General features: G+C 44.2%; 1 protein-coding gene across 4 annotated transcripts in view; it reads right to left on the reverse strand.

Moving 5' to 3' along the window:
- PRPF40B (pre-mRNA processing factor 40 homolog B) overlaps positions 1 to 24,010 on the reverse strand; it is a 178,269-nt gene that overhangs the window by 79,574 nt on the left and 74,685 nt on the right. For 3 of the 4 annotated variants that reach the window (XM_069230522.1, XM_069230520.1, XM_069230523.1), the window contains exons 12-15: positions 17,538 to 17,655; positions 16,936 to 17,000; positions 1,727 to 1,891; positions 361 to 469 (exon numbers count right to left, since the gene is read on the reverse strand). In XM_069230522.1, the coding sequence (XP_069086623.1) occupies positions 361 to 469; positions 1,727 to 1,891; positions 16,936 to 17,000; positions 17,538 to 17,655 (457 nt within the window). The remainder of the gene's footprint in view (positions 1 to 360; positions 470 to 1,726; positions 1,892 to 16,935; positions 17,001 to 17,537; positions 17,656 to 24,010) is intronic. The other variant, XM_069230521.1, reaches the window with a different exon arrangement.

A 24,010-nucleotide genomic window follows, 5' to 3' on the forward strand; every position in this document is an offset into this window, starting at 1 on the left:
CCATTCCTTATAAGCTCTCAAGGTCCCCTTTCCTCCTCTTCAGCCCCTTAAATCCCTACTGTCCATGTCCCGCTCCACTCTCCTTGGATTTTTATTCCACTTATTATGACCTTATAGCCCTCCTTCCATGCCGTCTCTTTCCACATTCTTCCATGGCCCCATTCACCTTCTTCCGCACTGAGTATCCTCCATGCCCGTTTATTCAGCATGTCAGGGCTCTCTTTTCGCCCTCCCTACACATCACTACCAGCTTTCATCCCTTTCCACGGTGTTAGCTCTCCTGTCCTTCCCCATCTCTTCCTTCTCCATTCTCTGCCATAATCAGTTTTTCCTGCCAGTGGCAGACAGATGCTCTCTTACCTTCTCCTTCTTGGCCAGGAAAAAGAGGACATCATCATAAATTTCCTTGCGATCCCGCTCCGGTACCACAGCCCATACTTCAAAGTCTCCAAACATCTGCTCAGCTTTCCTGTAAACAACATTTGGATTTCAGAAGAGCATGAGTTGCTCTGGGGAAATACAAACCAACACCTACCAAGTCCTGCAAAGTGTGGGCAGCACAGGAAGGGTTGAAGGTGTTCAGAGACACAGAGGGAGGTGAACCCACAGACAATAAGGAAAGAGCACAAACATGAAAGGAGGAAGGAACAGACACAAATGGGGAAATTAGAAGTTGAGAGTGAAGAGCACATAAAGGGTATGAGGTAAAGAGACATAGAGAGACAAATCCCAGGCAATAAGGTTAGAAGACACAAAGGGTAGAAGATGAGCACAGACCTTGAAAGAGAGCACAGAAACGAGAAGTAAGCAGTCACAGAGGAGGAGATCACAAAAGGATAAGGGGCAAGCACAGGCAGAAAGGGTAAGAGGATGCAAAAGCTTTGAAGTGGAGAGCAGAAAAGTGATAGAAGATGAACATAGGTGCACAAATACGAGGAACGGGAGCAGGTGCAGAGTGGGAATCACAGAAAACGTAAGAGTACAGGCATAGAAAGAGGTGGATTGACCCAAAGGAGTAGAGCAAAATACATATGATCTTGTGGTATTAGCGAATAATAGTGGCTGCAAAGCTGTAGCAGTGGTAGTGACGTTTACCTGTAAGAGGTGGTGGGTCAGCTGGTTTGTGCCCTGGAAGTGGTTGGTAGTGACCTTTTACATGTAGCAGATGATCAGTTGGGTCATCTTGTAGTTGTGGCAGTAAAAGTTGGAATGTGCCTATTGTAGGTGGTTGGTCAGGTGACTCTTCAGCCTGTACCTCTAGAAGGTGAATGTCTGCAGGGTGTGCACTGGTAGCAGGTGACAATAGCCCTTTCCTGCAGTGATAGGTAGCTCACATGATCCTTATCTCAGACAGGTGATGTGCACCTGCAGTGTGGCAAGAAATAGCACTGCATCTTTAGCCGGTGATCTGTGTAGGCACCCTGTACATGTAGAGGAACAGATGATTGGAAAGGAGACTCAGTACCTTCAGAAGAAAATATGTCAGGTTGTGCTGTACCTTGTGTTCTAGTTGGGATCTCTATGGGGTGACATTATTCCTGTATCCTGTGATTGTTATCTTGAACCAGTAGTAGAAGAGTGGTCAGTGCCCTCCCCCCCAGTACCTGCAGTAGGTGGTGGGTCAAGTGACACTGCATCTGTATTATAGGTGAACATGTACCCGCAGGAGGAGGTGGGAAATGTGACCCTATATCTGTTGGGGGTGATAAGTCATGTAGACCTGTACCTGTAGCGGGTGGTTGATGTCATCTTCTCATGTTGTTCCAGGAAGCGCTGGAGATGCTCTTTGCCTTCCTTGGCCTTCAGGCGAGCTTCTTCTTTTTCTTCCTTCTCACGCTGGGCCTTATACGCATTGAAGGCCTGCTTCTTCTCGCTCAGTTTGGGAAGGGCACTAAACAAGTTGAAAGAGTTTACTATTACACCCTCACAGACACATGTATACAGGATTGAAACTGACATCACTGCGCTACCCAACTAACTCTCTAAGCTAGGCCATTACCATTACACACTGCACTAACCAGGGTGCATTACACACTCCTTGCAGTACCCCGGGCTCATTAGGCTCTTCAATACAGAGTAAATGTAACTAAGATGCGTTACAAACACACACTTTTACACTATACTAAATTGTGTTGCACATTCTTGTCTCCCCTAGTACATTAGACACAGCTGCATACACCCACATACTGAACTACCCAGGAGTAGAGTACCCCTGGCAAATGTGAGAGGAAGTGGATTGCCATAGTGTGTCGCTGATTAGTCGATTCAAACAATGCTTATGTGCTTCCCATGTTCTACTTAAAGCTGAACTATCTGGCAGGGACATTACATATAATTTGTGCAGCAGATGCAGTGGCACTGTGGCCTAGGGGTGAGAGATGACCGATGCACAGAATGCACAGGGGCCATGTTTCTTATTTGCTTTAGAGCCCTCTCGACCTTGGCTCTTTTACTGAAAGAATGTAATTGAAAAGTATGACTCCTATTCAAGAGGCTCTCATTGCCCGCAGAGGACTGGCAGTGATGTGTGGTGTCCGGTAGACTGTATGCGAAGAATTTGCATAGGTGAGCCAAGACACCATCTGTTTGAACCAGTGAGCAATGGTACTAAAAAACAAAGCATTCTGCTGGGAGAGTATGACTTCCCTTGTCCTGGAGTAAAGAACATATTGTTAGAGACTAGCGTCCCTGAAGCAGTATTCTCTGTGTAATGTCCTGAGTGTTTGCTACAGAATCAGAAAGGTGGTTAAGAACCTTGGACACTACCGCCAATGTGAGGACCCCCATGAGGACCACGAGAAGATGATCTTGGGAAGAACAGTGGTGTTTCCTGAGGACTACTGTTTGTTACTAAAGGCATAGACACAGAACCCCAAAGGTCCACAAAAGTACAAAGAGGGAAGAAGAAAGCTCTCAAAATCTGCTTTCAATGTCAGTGGGTAACTTTTCTGTCAAGACTCAAATATGTGAAGAAACTCACCCCAGATCCCCTCCTCCCCTGAAGCACAGAAAACAAAAAATATAAATGGGCCTGACATGCTCCCAGCAGGTATGGTCTGTTTTATATTTTCTGCTTGAGGCCCTGAGGCTCTTCATGTTAAATGCTGCATGTTTTTGCCGACACTGGCAACTTTATGTACTTCACGTTACTAAAGGACATAAAAACATGCAGTATGATGGGGTGTTTTACGCATTAAGCATTAGCTTACTTTGTCATGCTGACTCTGTACTAAGATCACTCTTCACACTTGTGCTTATGTGTGCTGAACAGTTTGACTAAGATGCTGAATCTGTGAAGCAGGCATATTGAAGAAATGTAGAGCTGGGTCACGTCACACTCCTAGCAATCACCAGCACTTAGCATACTTGCCATTCTCTGTGATAAAAAAGCACTGCACAAAAGTGTGTTTGTTTCGCATCTAACTAGGTTCGAGGCAACATTCTGTTTTCTGACCTGAGAGTACAAGGTAACTTCTCATGAGAAATACTCTGATGTTATACACTCCATTATAACAGAGGGTTAACAGAATAGAGCATTACACACTCACTGATAATAGAGAGAAAACTTTCACACTCATTGATAAAAGACAGGAATGTGACCCATCATTTAGCAGTATTAGGCTGTTCAAATTGTTGTATTTAATGCTATTTCCAAACAAGATCCTCACCAGGTTTCAAATGATATAAACATGTGGGCAAATAGCACAGTTACAAAATTTGTACGTGGACAAATAGCATTTGTGAAATTAGTTTGTGGACAAATGCTGTCTATCTTAAAAACTCATTTCTGATGGATACCTCTAACTGCAGATTCTTCATCTTATCCCCAGATGCTAAACTGGATCTGGGGAATTCCTGCACGCTTATAGATGGTGCATTGTGGCTCAGCTGTGACTCCTAATGCCTTTACGAACAACCCTCTTGAAAGAGAGTTGAAAATTACTGATGCCTTGGAAAAGCAAGTGTTCCTTTTAGCTAGTTCAGCCTTCTGGGCAGGAACACCCATGCTTTATGGGACATGGCTAGTCAGAATTAGTGTTGCTAGCTCAAACGATACATGATGGACAGGACGTGGCAAAGTATGTCCTGTGTGCTGGTTTGGACACCACAAACTTCATTGGCATAGCTATTAGCACAATCATTGTGCTTAGGTGACATGCTTTACAAAGATCAACCTGTCTTTCAGGAGATGTTGAAGCACCCCTAATGGACATACCTATTGATGGCTCCAGATTGTTGAGAGAGAAGGCTGATACAGCACTTGAGCAAATGAAGGACAGCTGAACCACAGCATCATCCTTGGGGCTTTTGTCTCCCACCCAGCATTTCCACCAACAGTTTAAGAAAATTAGAGACTATTCCAGGGGCGGACAAGGCCAGCCCTCACAACCTGTGCACCAATTGACTCCTTTCAAGGCAGATTTTGTGGTGGTGATTGAGGCCTTTCACACCAGAAAGGACAGCTTTACTCTACCTCTTCCTCCCATTCAGTAGCGGCTACAAATCCTTCACATGCCCATACCCAGCCAGTAGAAGGCAGGATCCAACTATTCATCCATATCTGGAAATCCATCACATCAGACAGATAGGTTTTGCAATTAATCTTCTTCATGCCTTTTGTTTCCCCTCCACCACGGTTCCCTCCTGCATCAGGGCAACTTTCAGCAGAGCATTCTGCAATCTTGCTGCAAGAAGTCAACCTTCTGCTGGCCATGGATGCTTTCTAGTAGGTGCTGAATTCAGATAGAGTAGAGGGGTACTATTTGTGCTACTTCCTACACTGGACTTCCACTCATTGTATGCCTTTCTGAGGGAAATGGGGCAGAGGGGAAACAAAAGGCATGGAGTAAGTTATCTGCAAGGCCCACCTGTCAGATGTCCCTGCATGTGCAGGATGTTTATTTCCCTATATCTTTTGTGCAGTCCCACAGACATTACCTGTGGTTCACAGTGGGATCAGAACACCTACAATTTGCTGTGCTTACCTCAGCCCCTTGTGTGTTAGATGGTGGTGGTCGCTGCTTACCATCGGGGCTACATTTGCTCCCATACCTTGACAGGCTGTTAAAGGCTGGCTGACAGCAGGCAGCTGTAGGCCACCTCTGGCCGAACTCCTGGCATCTTTGCAGGTTTCCATTAGCGAGCCAAATTCCTACCTTAGCCACAAGCAGGGGTTATCCTGTACATTGTGGCAATCAAGGTTTTTTCACATCTGCAATGAGGGCGGGCACTAAGGAGAACAGCCCGATGTCTCTGCTCAGTTCTGAGTCTAAGTGGAAATGTTTTTGAGGTTTCTTTACTCCTAGCCTCATACATCTTTGTACATCCTGCTCATCCCAAATGGCAGATGACCTATACATGCCATGCAGTGGAAGCTCAGGTTTCAGTTTGCCCTGCTCTGACTCATCTAGATCTCACAGGAGATGGCTCAAAATGTGCTGTTGTACACAAGCGCTACCTTGAACTGTGGCAGGCCACTCTCCCTCCCCCACCAAGACCTCATGGTTGAGCCATCCCTGCTGCATCCGGGAGGGTGGTCACCTGAGGGAGAAGGAGATCAGAGGCCTCTGGTCTACGGCAGAGAACCAGCTCCACATTGATCATCTGGAACTTAAGGCAATTGCTGTTGAAGGTCCATACAGGCAACACAGCCACCATGCGGTACTGCAACAAGCAGGACTATGTGCATCCTGGAACATCTTCCAGGAGGCTCTATGTTTCTTGATGTGCCTGGACCAGCATAATAACTTTGTGGTAGTCAACCATCTAGTAGGCTAATGCTTGTCCATGGAGACCAGAACGGCTTTATGCTGAACTGCAGCACCATTCTTTGTATTCACCATCTGGAAGTTACCCTTGCCAGGTACCACTGGTGGAGTGGATCAGACGAGATACCCAAATTTGGGAATCAAGTGGCAACCAGGAATAAGGATGGGTCTCTATGTAGATGATCTGCTTGAATACATGCAGAACCAGAAATGTTCTACCCCAAGGCTGATGGATATTCTGTGGATCTACAGGGAGGCATCAGGCCTTTGACTACCTGTTGTAAGTCACAGTATGTTTCAACTGTTGGGCACCATCCTGTTTTCACTGCCTGCCCGGCACTGTGTCAATCCAGCAAACATTTTAAATATAAAAAAAAACTGTGACTTCAAAATTTGAGGCCTGGGAGAAGCTGCCCGTATCAGCAATCGGTAGAGGGGAGCATTTCAGCATGGCTGCTCTTACACAATTCCTTTATATGCTTAAAAACTGCGAGCTTATTTTCAGACATCTGTTCTCTACTGGGACATTTCTCTGGGAAGGGGATCAGCATCAAGTCTCACTCGCCATATGCACACAGGTGCCATATCATGGAGGTCTGTGGGTGCAGGACATCTGCCTTTGCTACTGGGCATCACAGCTCATGGTCAGTAATGAGTGGGTCATCGAGGACCATCATGACCCAGTGCATCGTTTAGAGGTTAATCTTGTCCAGGCCTGCCACCTTGAAGCAATGCTGTATGGCACCTCTATCCCTAGAGTGATGCCCAACTAAACACGATCTCCCTCATTTGTTGGCACAGTGCCTTGAAGCACATTCGGTGGTTTAAAACAATCACAGGAGAAACTCCCCTTTGGCAGAGTACCTGGCTGTTATACATCTCGGTCCTGGAGGGATTGAGGGCATGGGATCCTATTGGCCTCTTGAAAGTTGGGGATGTGTAGGCAGGTCGACACATTAAAACATATGCACAACTAACAGAAGAATTTTTTTTAAATCCTGCACAAACGTAGCCTTGGCTGTGAACTCTCTGCACACCCTGACATGCTTGAGGTCTACGTAGCAGGAGGATGTGGGTGTCCTTGAGGATGATGAGTGGTCCGAGGCCAAGATGGCTGCGAGATGCCTCTCCATCTCTGCCAAACTGAGGCTTATACAATTTAAAAATTCTTACAGAGCATATCATGACCCTACTAAATTCTGGAATATGGGGAGATGGTAGGTCCATTGATGCCTACATTGCCACGCAGATAGAGAAGATTTCTTTCACATTATATGGGCTTGCACTGTGATCTCTTGCTATTGGTGGAGGATATAAAAAATACTGCTCTTGTGGGTATTGAAAGAGGGGGTGCAGACTCTCCAGGGACTGGGAACTTGCTTGCGACTGGTTTATTAGCAGCAAAGGGAGATACTACCAGACACTGGATTGCTGCAGAAGCTTTCCCAGTCAGAGAATAGCTTCAGGGCATTGACCTCTGAACTGTCGCTGGCAAAATCTGTCTATAGAGCATGTAGAAGTTTAATTAAATATCACAAAATATAGAATGAATGTCTAGATTATTTAAAGGTATATAGGCGGGGACAAAGGTTTCTTGAGATGATACTCTTATAGTGATTTATGTTGACCAATGAGACTTACACTGTGGCAGTGTTTTGTTTATTGTTCGATGTTGAAATAAAAAGAATGATTAAAACATCTAGAAGGATCTGTGCATGCCAGAGCAGTTTTTTGCTGATACATTAAGAGTGGCATCCGAATTCCAAAGTGGCAAGGGGCATTTTTGAGCAGTGGGGCATGCATTGTTTAGATCTGTTTGCTAATGTCCAGAACGCACAGTCAAAACTACTGCACATCTGGGTTTCATCTAGGAAAGTCACTTGAAGATGCATTCCAACTGTGATGGATACTTGTTTCCTGTATGTGTTCCCACTGCTACCTCTTTTGCCTTGAGTTCTAAGGAAAATCAGGACCCATTGTGCACAAGTAATTTTAACCTCCCCGGACCGAGGCACAAGAGTATGGTACTCAAAACTCCTGTGCATGGGCATTTCCCCTCCAATATGGCTACCACATAAGAAGGACATCCTATCTCAGCATCAGTAAAGGGTTCTTCACCCAAAACTTTGCATCCTACATCTCCATATGTGGAGAATGGGTGATGGCAACTACATGCTTTCAACCTGCTGTGAGCTATAGTCTCTGTCATTCTTGCAACCCAATACTCTTGGACTAAAGTCCATCTATACTGAGTGCTGGAAGAAGTTTGTTACCTGATGTTGCTCTGCAGGCTAAACTCTTAGACATATTACTGTATTTTCTACCAGCAGTGATAGCAGTTAAGTGAGGAATCTTTGATTAGATAGTGTATCCACCAGAAAGAGCAGTACCAATGGTAAGGAACCAACAGGACTTTGCACCTGAAACGGATTATGTAACATTGTAGTCGGTGCCACAGTGATCCTAGAAAAAACGCATCACATTCAAGAATAAGAGAAGGGATCATTGCACGCTCGCGCAGAGCAACAGAGAACATTGAACACTCATGGGCAACATGACGCAGGGTGTTCCACACAGGTAATTAACACACATGCCCCGTTTTTGTAACTTTACCCTGTGTATTTTACCCACACAGGTGTTTTTATTTAAATGTCATAACTATTACGTCATTTAAAAAAGAGAGGGGGGATGGTTATGGGTTCAGGGATGGGTAAGGGTTCAGGGTGGTAAGGGCAAAGGAGAATAGGGTTAAAAGGATGAGGGTTTTATGGATTCAGGAGCAGGTACTGTTAAAGGGAGGTAAGAGGTTTTTAGGGTTCTGAGGCTGTGGAGGTAAAGGGAGGTAAGAGCTTTTTTAGGGTTTAGGGGCACGTAGAGATAAAGGCAGGTAGAGAGTTTTTAGGGTTCAAGGTCGGGTACGGGTAAAGGGCGGTGGGAGATTTAAGAGTTCTGAGGAGGGTGGAGGTAAAGGGAGGTAAGGTTTTTATGATTCAGTGGCAGGTAGTGTTAAAGGAAGGTAAGGGTTTTTCAGAGTTTAGGGGGTGTTGGCCTTTACAACTTGTTGTAATACTATGCAGGACTTTATTGTGCAATGCAGTGGTATATTCTGATGTTCCTATCTCTCTCTCTCTCTCTCTCTCTCTCTCTCTATATATATATATATATATATATATATATATATATATATACACACACACACACACATACATACATGTATACAACTCATTGTAAAGATCAACAGATTGTAAGGCCCATAGGGTAAAGGCATGCATTGTAACATCTTATATTCAGAAGGGAGTGTTCTACACACATTGTGATTATAAGATTGTTAGTTACAGACTGTGGGAATACTGAGCATGTTACACACTCACAGATATGGGATTACATAAGAGAAAGCTACAACCCATGATAACAGAAGGGAATGTTAACATTCAGCACTAACAGAATGAAGTCACAAACTCAGAGGGGTTAGAAGTGAGGTTTACATACTTTCTACTAAAAGAAGGCTAGAAGTTAACACTCCTCAGTAAAAGAAGGGAGAGGTAAACATTCAGGCATTACAAAAAGAATAAGTTGCACTGTAAGCATATGTCTGTGGCATTTAGTGCTGTAGATTCACATGTTTTGCATACTCCTGCCATCTAGTTTTGAGTCTGGATGCATGCAGGTTCATTTTCTTTGAAGAAGACTTTCGAGTCATTCGAGTCACGAGGTTGATTGACTCCTCTTTCTCAGTGATACTGTGCATGGGCATTGATTCCAATGTTAGATTGTTTTCCTGCAGGGGTGAGAATGGAGTGTAGAGTAAGTGTAAGTAATGAGATGTTCATGTAAAAAAGAGTGAAAAACTGCAATGGCAACAGGTGTCCGTGGAGAAGGGCGGGTGCATGTGAATCTGCAGCACTACATGCCACAAGCAGATGTTTACCGGGAAAGTAACATATTATGTTTGGGGGATGTGTGGCTGTAGATACACATGCTCTGCATAGAGTGTAAAGCAGTCCCCCTTATAAGCGGTGGCTAACCTGTGAGTGTTGCAGTTGTTTGAAATAGTGTACATAACACTGCCTGACCTACATTAGCTTGATGGTGTGCTAAAACATCCACACAATAATGTTCTGTGAAGGTGTGTGTTGTGGACCATGTAGCTGCCATACATATGTCAGCTATTGGGATGTTTCCTAGGAACACCATGGATGCTCCTTTCTTCCTAGTGGAGTGAGCTCCAGGAGTTATAAGTAAAGTTATCTTGGCTTTAGCATAATATGCTTGAATGCACTTAACAATCCATCTGGCTATGCATGATTTGGATATAGGGTTTCCTTTATGGGGAGGAGAAAAAGCTACAAATAATTGTTTTGCATTTGTGAAAGCTTTAGTTCTATCATTGTAGAAGATACGGGCCCTTTTTACATCTAATATGTTGAGAGCTGTCTCCACCACTGAGTCTGGTTGTGGGGAAAAAAACTGGTAACCCCATTGGTTAAGGTGAAAATAGGAATCCACATTTAGGGAGAAATGTAGGGTTGGTGGGGAGAGCCACCCTGTCCCTGTGTAGCTGGAAGAAAGGTTCTTCAGAGGTTAAAGCCTGGAGCTCACTAACACTTCTAAGTTAGGTGATAGCGACTAAAAAATGCCACTTTCCAAGAGAAGAACTGAAGGAGGCATGTGTGTAGGGGTTCAAATGGTGGGCCCATAAGATTCTGTAGGAACAATGTTAAGGTTCCATGAGGGTGAAAAACTCTTTTAAGCCTTTCCATGAAGGTTTTGATGACTGGTATTTTAAATAAAGAGACATGTTGCCTATTCTGAAAATAGGCGCCAGTGCAGCAAGATGCAAGATATGAACAAGGTGAGGTAGAAAAGCTTTCAAGGCTAGGTGAACAGCTTAAAGCTCGAAGAAGCTGATATGAAGACCCCAGTGTTTGATGTCCAATATCTCTGTACTTTGAGGTCTTTCAGAGGTGTACCCCATCCTGTGAGTGATGCGCCTGTTGTGAGAGTTTTGTGGGGAACAGGATAGCGAAAAAGCTGCCTCTTCAACATGGTTGGTATTCCACCACTGCAGAGAGTAATGAGTTTGGCGGCCTATCAACAGTAGATCCTCTAACTCACCTTGTGAGTGAGACCACTGTCGAGTAAGGCAGTCCTGTAGTGGGCGCATATGTTTTGGGCATGGGGTACTATGGTGATACAGGAGGCCATCATCCCTAGGAGGCGCATGACTGTCCCCACTTTTGTCTGCTGATCTGTTTGAATTTGAGGGAACAGTGTCTGAAAATTCTGCGCTCTTGCAAACTTGGGCAGCTAGCCCTATTTGTGTGTTTAGAATGGCCCCGTGATAGGGCTGTATCAGTAGAGGTTGTAGGTGAGACTTGGGAATGTTGAAGGTAAATCCTAAGCGGTGAAACAGATCTGTTGTAGTCTGAGTGTACTATTGACACTATTGGAGAGTGCTGGCTTTGATAAGCCAATCATCCAAGTAGGGAATCATGCATAGATGGGCTGCCACTACCGGCACAAACTTGGTGAATACGCGAGTTGCAGGAGTCACCACAAATGGAAGGACTTTGAACTGATAATGTTTCCTGTCCACTACAAACCTGAGTTATTTGTGATGAATTGGATGTACTGGCATGTGAAAATATGCATCTTTTAGATCTAGTGTAGTCATAAAGTCGCCCTGTTAAAGTAGTGGAATCACATTTTGCAAAGTGACCATGTGGAAGTGCTCTGACAGGATGGATTCATTTAGTGGCCTTAAATCTAGGATTGTCTGCAAGTAACCACTCTTTTTGGTTAATAGGAAGTATAGGGAGTATAACCCTTGACCTTGGTGTTGAAGTAGAATAGGTTATGTAGCTCCTTTGAGGAGAAGATCTTGAACTTCCTGTTTGAGGAATGTTTGATGTTCCAGTGATATTGGATAAGTGTGAGGTGAAATGTTGGGAGGTGTGGTAGTGAGCTCCAGACAATAACCATGTTGGATAATGTGTCCAACACCCCCAATTGGTCTGATATTATTATTTGCCATGTTGGTAGAAATTCTGTAATTGACCTGCGACAGGTGTATGGTCGGGGGGGGGGGAGTCATTGTTTAGTGGTGGATGTTCCACTGTGTGCGGAAGCACCCTTGCCTCTACCCTTGGCAATATTGCCCCTGTATGAGCCTCCAAAGTAACCTCTTGGAGAAGTGTGTTGATTTTGAATGCATTGGTATGAAGAGGTGGATTTGGAGTCTCCACAAACACTAGAACAGCAAAAAGAACCACGGGGTGTAGGTGTTTGAAGGGCCCACATTGATTTTGCCGTCTCAGTGTCTTTTTCAGGTCTAGTCGATGGGGACAGAAGAGAGACTCCTTGTCAAATGGGACATTAAGCAGTCTCTGTTGCACTTCTAATTAGAAACCAGGAATACGCAGCCATGGGTGGGGTCTAAGCAGGCTGCTAGTGTTGTTATCTTTGTCTGCGGTATCAGCAGCATTCAACAAACAGCATATGGGGGGTTTGATATTAGCTTGCCTTCTGAAACAAGCTCTTATCCCCGCTTTCTATGCTCATCTGGGAGATAATGGAGGTGGTCCTCCATTTCCTCCCAGTGTGCAGGGTTGTATTGTGCGAGCAGATCCATTGAGTTGGCAATGCACCAGTGACTGAAGAATTGTGTTGCAACCCTCTTCCCTGCTGCATCAATATGTTTACTTTCTTCATCAGGCGGCGGGGCTTCTTCACTAGCTTGAGAATTGGCTCGCTTGCAAGCAGTTGTAATCATTAGCAAGTCCAGTGGTACTTGTCCTCTAATATATATAGGATGCGATGGGGAGGGCTTAGTTATTGTATCAAACCTAGGTGTGTTTACTCTAGCCCTAACTGGGTCTTTAAAAATATCTTCAGTATGGCGTAAAATGCCCTTAGTTAGTATTGGATGGTTTTTTGTGTAGCCGAAAGAGTCTCAAAGAGGAAATTTTCCTCTTGAGGTTCTTTGTGGAGTTACATATCATGAAATGCTGCATCCCTACCAATTAGCTCCTGATAAGCTGTAGAATCCTCAGGAGGGGAGGGACGGGCTGAATATAAGTCCTGGTCCCTGTCACCTGGAAGGTCTACATCATAGGCGTCCCCAGGGTCAGTGTACGGTGGTGTTCTGAAGGTGTCATGTCCTGCATTGTGGCCGCCTGTATAAGATTGGGAGGATGCCTGAGGTGAAATATATAGGGGGTCTCCAATAGAGTGTGGTGGTGTCAATGAAAGTGGCGGTGGAAGTTGTCGAGGTTGTGGTGGTGATGAGGGTGGTTAAAGAGGCAAAGGACTGGTTGCTCTGTCCAAGTTCTTTGTTTTCAGAGGTACTGGAGAGTCAGGAGCCTCCTGGAAGGACAACTATCTTTTGGACAGCAGAGGAATGGTGGCCAAAGGCTTTGCGAGAATACGGGCAGTATGAGGCTGAATATGTATTTCTTTTGCTGGGCATCCATCTTCTCCTGCAGTTTGGGAAGGATATGCTCAACTGTCTAGTTGGAATCAGGTTTCAGAACCGGCCTCGAATCTTTTGAGTCCGAGCCATGTTTGTGTTTCAGTGCTGAAGTTCCACCCAGAGTTGATGGGATGGATGTTGACAGTCGGCTTGGCACCACAGGTGACTCGGAGTCCAAAGTCCTTGATGCCAAAGTCTTCGGTTGGTGTTTCGATGCCGAGCTCGAGAGCGGGGCCTCTGAAACTGTTACTTTGTGCTAACCATGGCCAGAGGGCAATGATGGACCAAGGACCTCTCAATCGGAGGGGGGGGGGGTGTATTTTTCAAGTGTTCGACATGGGCTAAGGTAGAGGGGGGAACAGTATTCAGGGACTGTTAAGCCAGCATAACTTCTTGCATTACTGGATCGACTTTAAGATCGGAGTCAGAACTGCCCTCTGGAAAGAACACATCTTCCTCCACAGCAGATGCCTCTGGGAGTTGTTCTTCCTCTTCACCGATTTCTTCATTACCGAAGATGTCAGGAATGTCTTTGACGCTTCTCTTCTGCATTTCGAGATGACATGCCGAAGATCTCCTAATGTTTTCTCGGAACAGAAAGCTTGACAATCCTTGCAATCTGCCTCCTTGTGGTTTGGGGATAGACACAGGTTACAGATTTGATGTGAGCCTGTTCTGGGGTATTTCGCGTGACAGTGAGGGCAGAACCTCAATGGTGTCCATTCCATCACCAGCAGGTCATTCGCTGGAGAAACTGGGGAAGACCGATGAAGATGCTCCCGAAGGGTTGAGGCCCTAAAGGGCTAATGTCGAGGCTCATCATCCTGATGATCGGCGTAGCTAAGTTTCAATACGCAAATAAGAAAGTGCAATTGAACAATGATGGTAAAGTATGAGTCGAAAGGGTTCCATAATCAGCTGGAGCCGGAGCATTAGAACACATGCCCAAATCTGATGGTGGAAAGAAAACAATCTATCAATGGAGTTGATGCCAATGTGCAGTATCACCAACAAGAAAGAGTCACTCTACCTCGTAACTTGAAAGACTTCTTCGAAGAAAAATAACTTGCACACATCTGACCCAACACTAGGTGCCAGGAGTATTCAAAGCATGTTTATCTACACCCACACATGCCTCGAACAGGAGTGTTCCAAAGGAACATCACAAAATCAGTGAAAACTGAAGGGATAAGCACCCGATGATAAAAGCAAGGAATACCACACAGTCTGTAACAACAGAAGAGAGGCATACACACTCAATGGTAAAAGATATGGTTAAACACAGTGATAATAAATAGGAACATTACAGATGCAACAATAAAATAACAGGATGAAATGTTACACACTACCTGATAACAGATAGAAAAGTACATAGTCAGAGCAGGGGTTTGGAATTCTTATCACCCAATGCCCAGGATATATTGTTTAGGGTCCAGAACACATTTTCATGTTTATTTTGTCCTTGGGACAAGAAGGGCCAACCCCCTGCAGCACAAACCGTTTGGCTGCCACTTTACAGAATTAAACTAGGGAGCAAGGAAGGGAATTGTTTGCAGTTGAGGTAATATTTGTATCTGCATGTTAATTCTGCTTGAACTTGCATTTATGGTTCATTAATGCAAAGTCTTTATTATTAGGGTGAGCACTCTATATAACTTTTGTAGGCTCAGACTGCACTACTGACAGTGTTTCCACTCATAACATGTGTAGACACTTTTGCAAAGTTTAACAATGTGAGACTATGAAATATGCGCCCAGATGCTCTCTAATTAGATGCAAATATTTGCAGAAGCTTGAAAACAGGTTTTGTGATTGTTTGCTTTTAAAATAAAATGTTCACAAAAAAATGCAACTAGGAAAAAATATTTTGCTATATTACTGTGAAATGTTAGGTACCATTTCTTTGAAGCATCATTTATTAAAATGTGTTGATGGATGCTACTATTTCCAAAAAAATATTCATAATAGAAAATCAGTGTAACCAGTTTCAACGAGATTGCGGGAAACGTGAAAATAAACAAACATTGGCAAAGCCAATAGTTTCAACATTGTTGGTCCTTCTTTTGGTTTTGGCAACGTGTGTCTTGATTTAACATGGCATTTGTAAACCTCTATTGTTGTGGGAGCTGCCGGGCCCTCACCATTGTAACAAACATTGGCAAAAAGCAAACATATTTTTTTATCTCAAAAGGCACACATTGTCATTGCAGTTCCTAGCACTGATCACAACTGCTTTGTGTGCTGATATGCTTCTTGTGAATGAGCAGACTGGTATCACTCCCAGTGAAGCCAGCCAACACATGGCTAGGGACAGAGTAAGAAAGCTAGAATTGTAATAAAAAACAAAAGGTATTGGTTAATGTCAGACCCAATTAGGGGCATAATTCTTAAAGAAAGTCACAATATTGCACCTGGGGTAGATGTCTTTGCATAAGTGTAGATTTACATATTTCATGAAGTCATAAGAATTTACACAAGTAGACCAGAACATTTTACTCCAGAAAAATATTTGTGAACTGTATTTTAGCAGGAGCAAATATACATGTGCAGATTTGCTCATGCGAAGATCTGTTGCATGCTTACAAATTCCCTTTTCCCACCAGTCACATTTTTCCCAACCCTGGAAGAAGTTTTACTTCTGCTCTTGTCAGGAGTAAATTTCCAACCTTTCTCACTATGGGAAAAGATTAGAGAAAAGCTGGTGAAAAGTCTTAAAACAAGCACATTAGTGGGTCTGCACAAACTGAAAAGGGCATTCCAACCCAGCAACTATTGCTTACTGCTACACCCAGTCCCAGTAGGTAGATCTGTGGAAAGGTGACAAAACAAGGACATTGCTAGTATTCAAGCCCTACTATAGTATTAGCCCTGACATAATCAGGGAGGCGATTATCAGAGCTCTCATATAATGAGATTGCGCCAAAATTTGTAACAGACCTACATGGCACTAAGGGGACAAGTAGATTTTTTTGCAGGGTACATTTATGAAGCAACCTGTCACATGGACAAGTAGATATTTTATTAAATTCCACACCCCTGTCACAGACAGCATACAAGAATGTTACACACTCAGTATTGACAAAATAAAATGTTACACATTTAGTGATAGCAGAAGGAAATATTAATCAATGATAACAGAAGAGAACACCACACTCACTCACTGATGTAACACACTGAGTCACAACAGAAGGAAGCATTACACAATCACTGACCATGTTATGTACTCATGCTCACACAGTGACATGACAACAGACAATCAATGAAACCATTAAAATTTTACTAGAATGACCTTATTACATAGATATATTTTGTTATATCCTTTGGGTAGGTGCATCTGTAGGCTTTGGTAATAGGAACACATTACCTGTAACTGGGGTAGTTTTCAAACAGTACTTCTGCAGTTCACCTCAATAAGTTTCTCAGCATGGTCTTGGTTGTAGAGGGAACTGATGTGGTGGTGGAGTGTTGCATTATAATGAGTTCATCCTAGATATAGGAAGTTAAAATACCTTTCCCAAAATCAGAATGTGTGTGTGGGGAGCTGAGACGCACACCCATAATCAACTAATTCCCACTCCACAGTCTCCACCAGCAGGCCAAACTTTCCTTAGGCCCTAATAGGTTGTGATCCTCACTGATTTCACCTGGGATCCGGCCGGCAGCTAAAGAATCCCATCGTGCCCTATCGGTGCCCACCTGTATCGAGGGTCATTAATTATCATCTTCATTGCTTGTTCCCATGATGCATTGGAAAGAACACCCTGCAATAAAACATCTCAGTGAAGATGAATCCTCCATTGCATTGCTTTTAAGACAGTCCCCGCAGCAGGCGCATTAAGTCAATGTTGGGCCGCTCTACCTCACTGTATGCCCTGCATGCAGCGCTTACCCTGGCCACCCACGTACTGCCCTTTGAGACTGGGCCTATGTCAGTGCTCAGTCAAGGGCCACACCTCCACAAGTTTAGACCATGGAGAGGATGGCACCAGAGCGCAACTGTAGATACGCAAGCAGCTGCCTCATGTGGGATTCTGAAAGCTTTCTTTCTAAGCACCCCTCTTAACCATCCCCCAGTCCCCTTCTCTAGTCTGACTGTGGGCACAGATGCATTGGCAGTGGGTTCATACAGAATGCATCTCAGCTGTCCTGCTAGATTTAACCCAATGCTTAACAGAACACCTAACTCCTATTCTCAGCCCTCTTGCTCTCACTCATCTCACGCAAAGCTCAAGCATCCCCTGAACACGTAATTCTCCTTAACGAAATATCCCTCTCAAGCAATCCCGCTGTAAACATACCATGTCTTTCAGAAGCTCTTTAAAAGCCTGCTTTGCTTCCTCTTTGGTGGTCCAGCTATATGATTTCCGGTCACTTTCCAGGATCTCCTCATCTTCTCTCTTCTCGCTGGCATCACTGCTGGAGACATATATACATGAGCCTTTCTGGGGCCAACATTTGAAAGTCCATTAACTTACCATGTCACTAAGTGATGTGGCGCACACACACAGCTCCACTCACCTCATAAAGGGCACAATGTAGTCATCTGTAGGACTGAAATACTCCTGACCAACAGAAGTTGTCAAATGGCACCTATTATCGTGCCTCAGTGGGCCATCACAACCCACTACTGGAAGAAGTCAGAGTGGCTAAAACATACACATGCACAGGTAAGAGCCACACACTGTGACAATCAACTGAGGAAGCTAAAACCTACAGCAAAAATAGATAATGACATAGTGAGATAACCTCTAGAGCATTTACCACCAAGAACACCATCAAAAGGTATTTGAAGAACAAGTTACCTACCTTTGGTAACGCTCTTTCTGATAGATACTCTATCTAACTGCAGCTTCCCCACCTTTAAAATATCCTCTGTCAGTCTGGATCCGGAATATTTACCAGCACTGCTAACGCATGCCGGTATGTGATGCTGTGTGGCTCCTTGTTGACTCTCATTCGTCCCCATAAGTGATGCTGAAACTCCATATAAGAGCCACCCCTGTGCGTCAATATCAGTTTCTTTCTTGACCTTGTCCACACCCTTGGAGGTCGAGACCAACCACAATCAGATGTACCAGTGTGGAGATCTCTAATTTGGGACCTTTTTAGATGGAAAAAAAGAGAGCATTCCACAAGATGGGCAGAAGGGAGAGTGGTGAGGAATCTGAAATTGGATACAGTATTAATCAGAAAGAGGGTAACCAAAAGCAAGTAATTTGTTTTTCTGAAGGATACTTCTAACTGCATATTCCCCACATCAGAATATATACAAACAGTACACCCCAGAGTGTAGGGTATGTGGAATTGCTCTGATTGAAAAGTCTTGAAGGACAGAACATGTGGAATGCTCTTCCCATCTGACCTGGCTGTCAAGCCTGTAGTGCTTCACGAACATGTGCAGTCATGCCCACGTCACGTCCTGACAGATATCAAGAACAGTCACTCTTCATGCAATCGCAGTGGTAGCAGCCTTCACCCCAGTGGAATGGGCCCTTAGTCCTTCTGGAAGCTGATTTTTGGCCAGTGCTTAGCAGATCTTAATGCAGAGGACTGTCCTTGACAAACTCCTTTTCTGCAATGCCTTGCCTTTCTTTGCCCAAAGAACTCCTCAAACAGTTGATCGCCCAGTCAATGGTCTTTGGTGCGAGCGGTGTCAAATCTTTCCAGGCTGTCAATGGAATTGCTCTTCCTGTTTCATAGGGTGAGGGAGGACAAAGAACTTTGGGAAAGGGATGGATTGCCCGAAGTCCTTCGTGGTCCTCAACAATACGTTATCTGGGGGAAAAGGTGGTGTAAGGTGGCTGCAATGAGAGTCTGGAGTTCATACACACAGCAAGCTGAAGTTACCACACCCAGGAATAGTCTTCAGATTCAGGAGACATAGTGAGCAGCTGTGCATGAGGTCAAAGGGAGTGCACATGAAGAAAGTGAAGTCCAAACTGAAATCCCACTGTGGCATCACAAAGCATCTGGAGGAAAACATATGTGCCAAGCTTTTTAGAAATCTCATCATAACAGGTGATTCGAGCCAGGACAGTTGGTCTGATAATTGGCAACAAAGGCCAAAAGGGCAGACAAATAGTCTTTAATGTTGCACAATTTGTTTTTGCTGGACCAGAGGTAAACCAGACAACAAGACATTCAACAGTTTAGCCTGCAACAGGTCCATATTGCAGGTCCCACACCAGACCACAAACTTGTCCTAGAGTAGACAGATTCATAGTGGAATGCCTGGCAGCATGGATGACATCCACAACTTCGGGAGGAAGATCGAATGCAGTCAACTGCTGCTGCTCAATCTCCATGCATGGAGGTGCACATTGCACAGGTTTGGGTGCAGGACCCTGCCCTGCTGCTGTGACTGGAGATCCTCCTGAAAAGTCAGGCTGATCATAGGATAAATGTGTATGCCTCGGTGTTCCAGAACTCGGGCAGAATAGGTAAGGGCGAGAATCTGGAATGCTCCATTTAGAGAGTCTTCCTGGTAACTCCAGTGCGCAAAAGATTTGACACCGTGCGTTCTCAACAATGGTGAAAAAACCTAGCCAAGGCACTTTTCATGCTGGAAGATGCCCTGTGCCACCTCGGGATGTAACCACCATCAGGAATCCATCATGCGTTGCAGGCTGAGTTCATCCACCCTGGCATTCCAGGATCCCATTGGTTGATTCACGAACAGGGAAATGCCCTGAAGCGCCAGCTGGTCCCAGAGACAAAGTGCCTGATGGCAGAGGACCGAGGACTCCAAACATACCCTACTTGTTGCAGTACAACATGGCAGTAGTACTGTCCATGAGGACGTGAACCAGCCTTTCTTTGATGGCAAACACGAACGTTTCAGCACCAGGCAAATGGCCTGCAAATCCAACTAGGTGATATGGAGACTGTATTCACCAGAGACCAGTGTCCGCTGATCTCCCCCTCTCCCAGATTACTTCCACATCCCAGCAATGATGCTGCATCCTTCACCACTGACAACTATGAATGGGGCCAGAAGAGGGGCCTGTTGTTGGTGTAGTTGCGAACAAGCAGCCACCACTGTGGGCCTTATGCAATTTTCTTCCGAAACCTGAATAGAATCCAAAGGGTACCCCTGCTTATGGGCCCACTGAGACTTCAAGGTCTACTGTACAGCCCTCATATGCCACCTTGCATAGTCAACGAGCAAGATGCAGGAGGCTAGGAGGCCCATAAGTCTCAGAGCCACTCTCACAGAGGCCCAGGACCACAGTTAGTTCATCTGGGTCACAGCCCCAGTGTCCTGCACTTGTGATTGAGGCAAGGGAGCACAGCAAACTGAAAATGCTCCCAGCCCACCTTGAACTGCTAGTAGTGTCTGTGGGACTGTGGAATGGATACATGAAAACATGCATCCTGCAGGTACAGAGCCACTATCTAGTCACCTGAATCCAGTCAGAGGGAACCTAGGCAATGCAAGCATCTTGATTTTTCTTTCAGCAAGTAGATACTCAGAGGGTGGAGATCTAAACTCGGACAAAAACATCAAATCCTTCTTCAGTACAAGGAAATAGCGAGAATATCAGGCAGTCCCTATTTCCCGGGCCGGAACCCTTCTATGGCTCCCTCAGCCAAAAGAGTCTGAACCTCTTTAAGAAAGATGGCCAAGTGCTCCTCTGATGTGGTCCGAAAATGTGGCAGGTAGAAAAGGAATGGTTGAGCATAGCCTCATTGAATGAGGTTCTACCTGTCGAATGTTATATTTTTCCACCCTTGTAAGAAATGTTTGATCCTATCTCCCACAGGGTGGTTGTGTACTCCTAAGGAGAAAATAAAGCAGTTTACAAACTGATGCCGTAGTGACAAAGGACTGGGAAGCTTGCTGCCCCCGCTGGCATGAACAGACATTGTCTCCTTGGAATCGCCTTGAAAGTGGTGAAATTGCTGACGTACTATCTTGCTGGAGTAGAAAAGGGTAAGGTATGTGTTGTGGCCCGGGTTTCTTTGAAGCTTACCAGTACTGAAACAGCCTTCTAGCCAAACAGGAAAGATACGTCAGATGCCATATCTGTGAAAAGGTCTGCACATTATCAGAGAAGTCTGTATAGTTCATCCAAATGTGACACTGAAGCACTACGCTAGTGCCAACTGCTCTGCCCAAGAAGCTGGTGGTGTCCAGTCCAGAATAGATAATATATTTGGCTACATCCTGACTATCCTGGATGGTTTGCAACCATGTTGGCCCTAAACTGCTCTAGAACTGCCAGCAAGATCTCACTAACCAGGTCCCATAAAGGTTGGGAAAATCTCCACAGCAGACAGCTGGCATTGATCGATAAGAAGGTTAGACTGGCTTAGGACAGAATCACTTTGGCTAATGCCTCAATACTCTTTGTCTATCTGTCTGGGAGAATCATAGGAAATTAATTTGAGTTCACCTTGTTGGTGGAAGTCAGAACCACCAGACTGTCTGGAGTAGGGTGCTGTGCCAAGAAGTCGAGGTCACCTGGTGGTGTTGTTTAAGAAATCTGCCTGTTCAACGATGAACAGGAACAAGGCTTAGACCAGAAGCTCATTTAAGTATCAGTCAGGGCTTCACTAAAGGATAGTAAAGGCTCAGACGAAATTTGTCAAGGTTGCAAAATTTTTGTTAACACATTAGTTTCAACATCTATTGTGACATCTGTAAGTTTAATACCACCACCATCTGTCTCCTCACCACAGCACGGGAGGCACTTTCTTCTTTTGATGGCCCAGGGGGAGAACACAACTCAGTGTGTGAGGACCGGTTCAAGCCACTGGCCTCCAACAAGTCTGACGATTATATACAGCTCCATCGTCACTTCCAGGACGGAATGAAGTCGACATGGAGTCACACAGTGACACCTACCAGCGTGCAGGAACATTGCTGGTAAATCTTCTGGATACAGTCTGGCGTCTGGCGATATTCTAAAGGAGAGGGATCTAAGGTCGGAACTATCCATCAAGAAAAGAAGGACTTAATTAGAACATACCTCCCTGGAGTATCCCTTACTAAAAGGACTCCAAAGGAACATGAACAGTAGTAGATAATAATAAGATATCCCCTATAATACTTGCTACCAAAAGCACAGTCAAAAGGGCTTTAAATGTAAGTAAATAATGAGCCCACAACGTTACCAAAAGGTCAGTGATGCAGAAAAACAGTCCATGAAGTATTCAGTATCAACAAAAAGCAGGCAAAAGGACCACAAATTGATGAAGTTAGTAAAAGGGTCACCACAATAGTATTCTTTGCCAGTAAAAACAGCCAAAAGAGACATGGACGGAAAGAGTTCATAAGACAACCACTATAGCACATTAACACTCTGCGCTACATTATAATGAGTCCAAGTTTCCACTAGACAAATGTATGTTCGCCAGAGCTATTTTGAGATTTTAACATCCTATGCACTCTGATCTGCTTAGTACACGTTCTTTGGACCACACATGTTCATTCTTGGACTTGTAGTTTTATTTTTATAACATGATACAAGCTGCAAAAACAAAGCAGAAACCTGACTAGATGAACTACACACATATGAGTCTGTGAAACGTGAGATGTGTGTGCATGTATTTATAAAACTAACCTAGTGGAGAGCTTACAGTTGATTTTGCTATACAATGGTCAATCTTTTATAAGTAATATTTCAGTTCAAAACTGACTGAGGATCATTAATATAATGTGAGGTGGCTTTCTTAAAGCGTGTTGAAAATCATGGGCGTTTTATTCGACTCCACAGACTGCAGTAAAGGGACAGTGAGCCAGTAAAACGCATTCTTGGAGTACAATTATTTATTCATTGCCCCACGGGCAATGTTGCCTGTTACAACTGCCAAGTAAATATGTTTTGCACCTGGGAGTAGTTTGTGTTTTAAGGGCTTTGTTTAAACAAATATTCCAGTAGGCCTACTAACCCCTTAGTAATATGCAGAGCCACTGGAATTATGTGGCAGAAAGGTCCAAAATATGTAGAAGGGTTGACCAATGTGGCAAAAACGTCCAGTTATGTATTTACAGTGCCAAAAGCTCCAACTCAAGTAAATGTGAGACCTATTGCATTGCAAATGCTTGTTTTCTCTTTTTAGTGCAATCAAACATTCTCAAAGCTGTCAAATAAATAAATAAGCATAACTAATTTCCAATGCCTGGAAGGCTTTCTGCTCATCATTATTTTTCACACATATTACCAACAAAGATATAGATTTCTTCTCAGTGTGTTATTTACAATATTTACTTACAGTAAAAATAATTTTAAAAGATGCTCCTGAATTAGGTCTAGGTCAAGATGTTTTTTAACATGATCCAGTTTATATTAGAAATTTGTCCCTGATGGGTTGTGGAGCATGTACTCCTGTGCATAGATTCGAATACTAGCGTAAGTATGCCAAGAAAGACCCCTAATTATTATACAACGAGTTAACAAACTCCTCAGCTTCTGAAAACTTTTGACGTGATTCGACCTCTACATACGGACCTTTATTATTTTGACGTCTTTATTAGAGCTAGGATTCTAACATCTGTTATTTCCAGTTTTCTACTGTGAGGGGGGGTGGGATTCAGTACTCAAAGACGATATCTGTGTGGTTTACGGAGTATGCTTACTGCAGACCGTTCTACTTAACTTCCTTTGACCTTCTCAATACTTGGCTCCGGGTCTGAATTCCAAGGGCCTACAAATATGAGAGTCTATTGAAGCAAACTTCGAGACAGGGAGAGATGAAAAGATACTTACACCTTGAATGGGCTCCCCAAAAAGACAAATATCTGAACACGCCAGTAAGACGCCAAGCT

This window comes from Pleurodeles waltl, chromosome 4_2 (genome assembly GCF_031143425.1).
Source record: "Pleurodeles waltl isolate 20211129_DDA chromosome 4_2, aPleWal1.hap1.20221129, whole genome shotgun sequence".
Taxonomy (NCBI): domain Eukaryota; kingdom Metazoa; phylum Chordata; class Amphibia; order Caudata; family Salamandridae; genus Pleurodeles; species Pleurodeles waltl.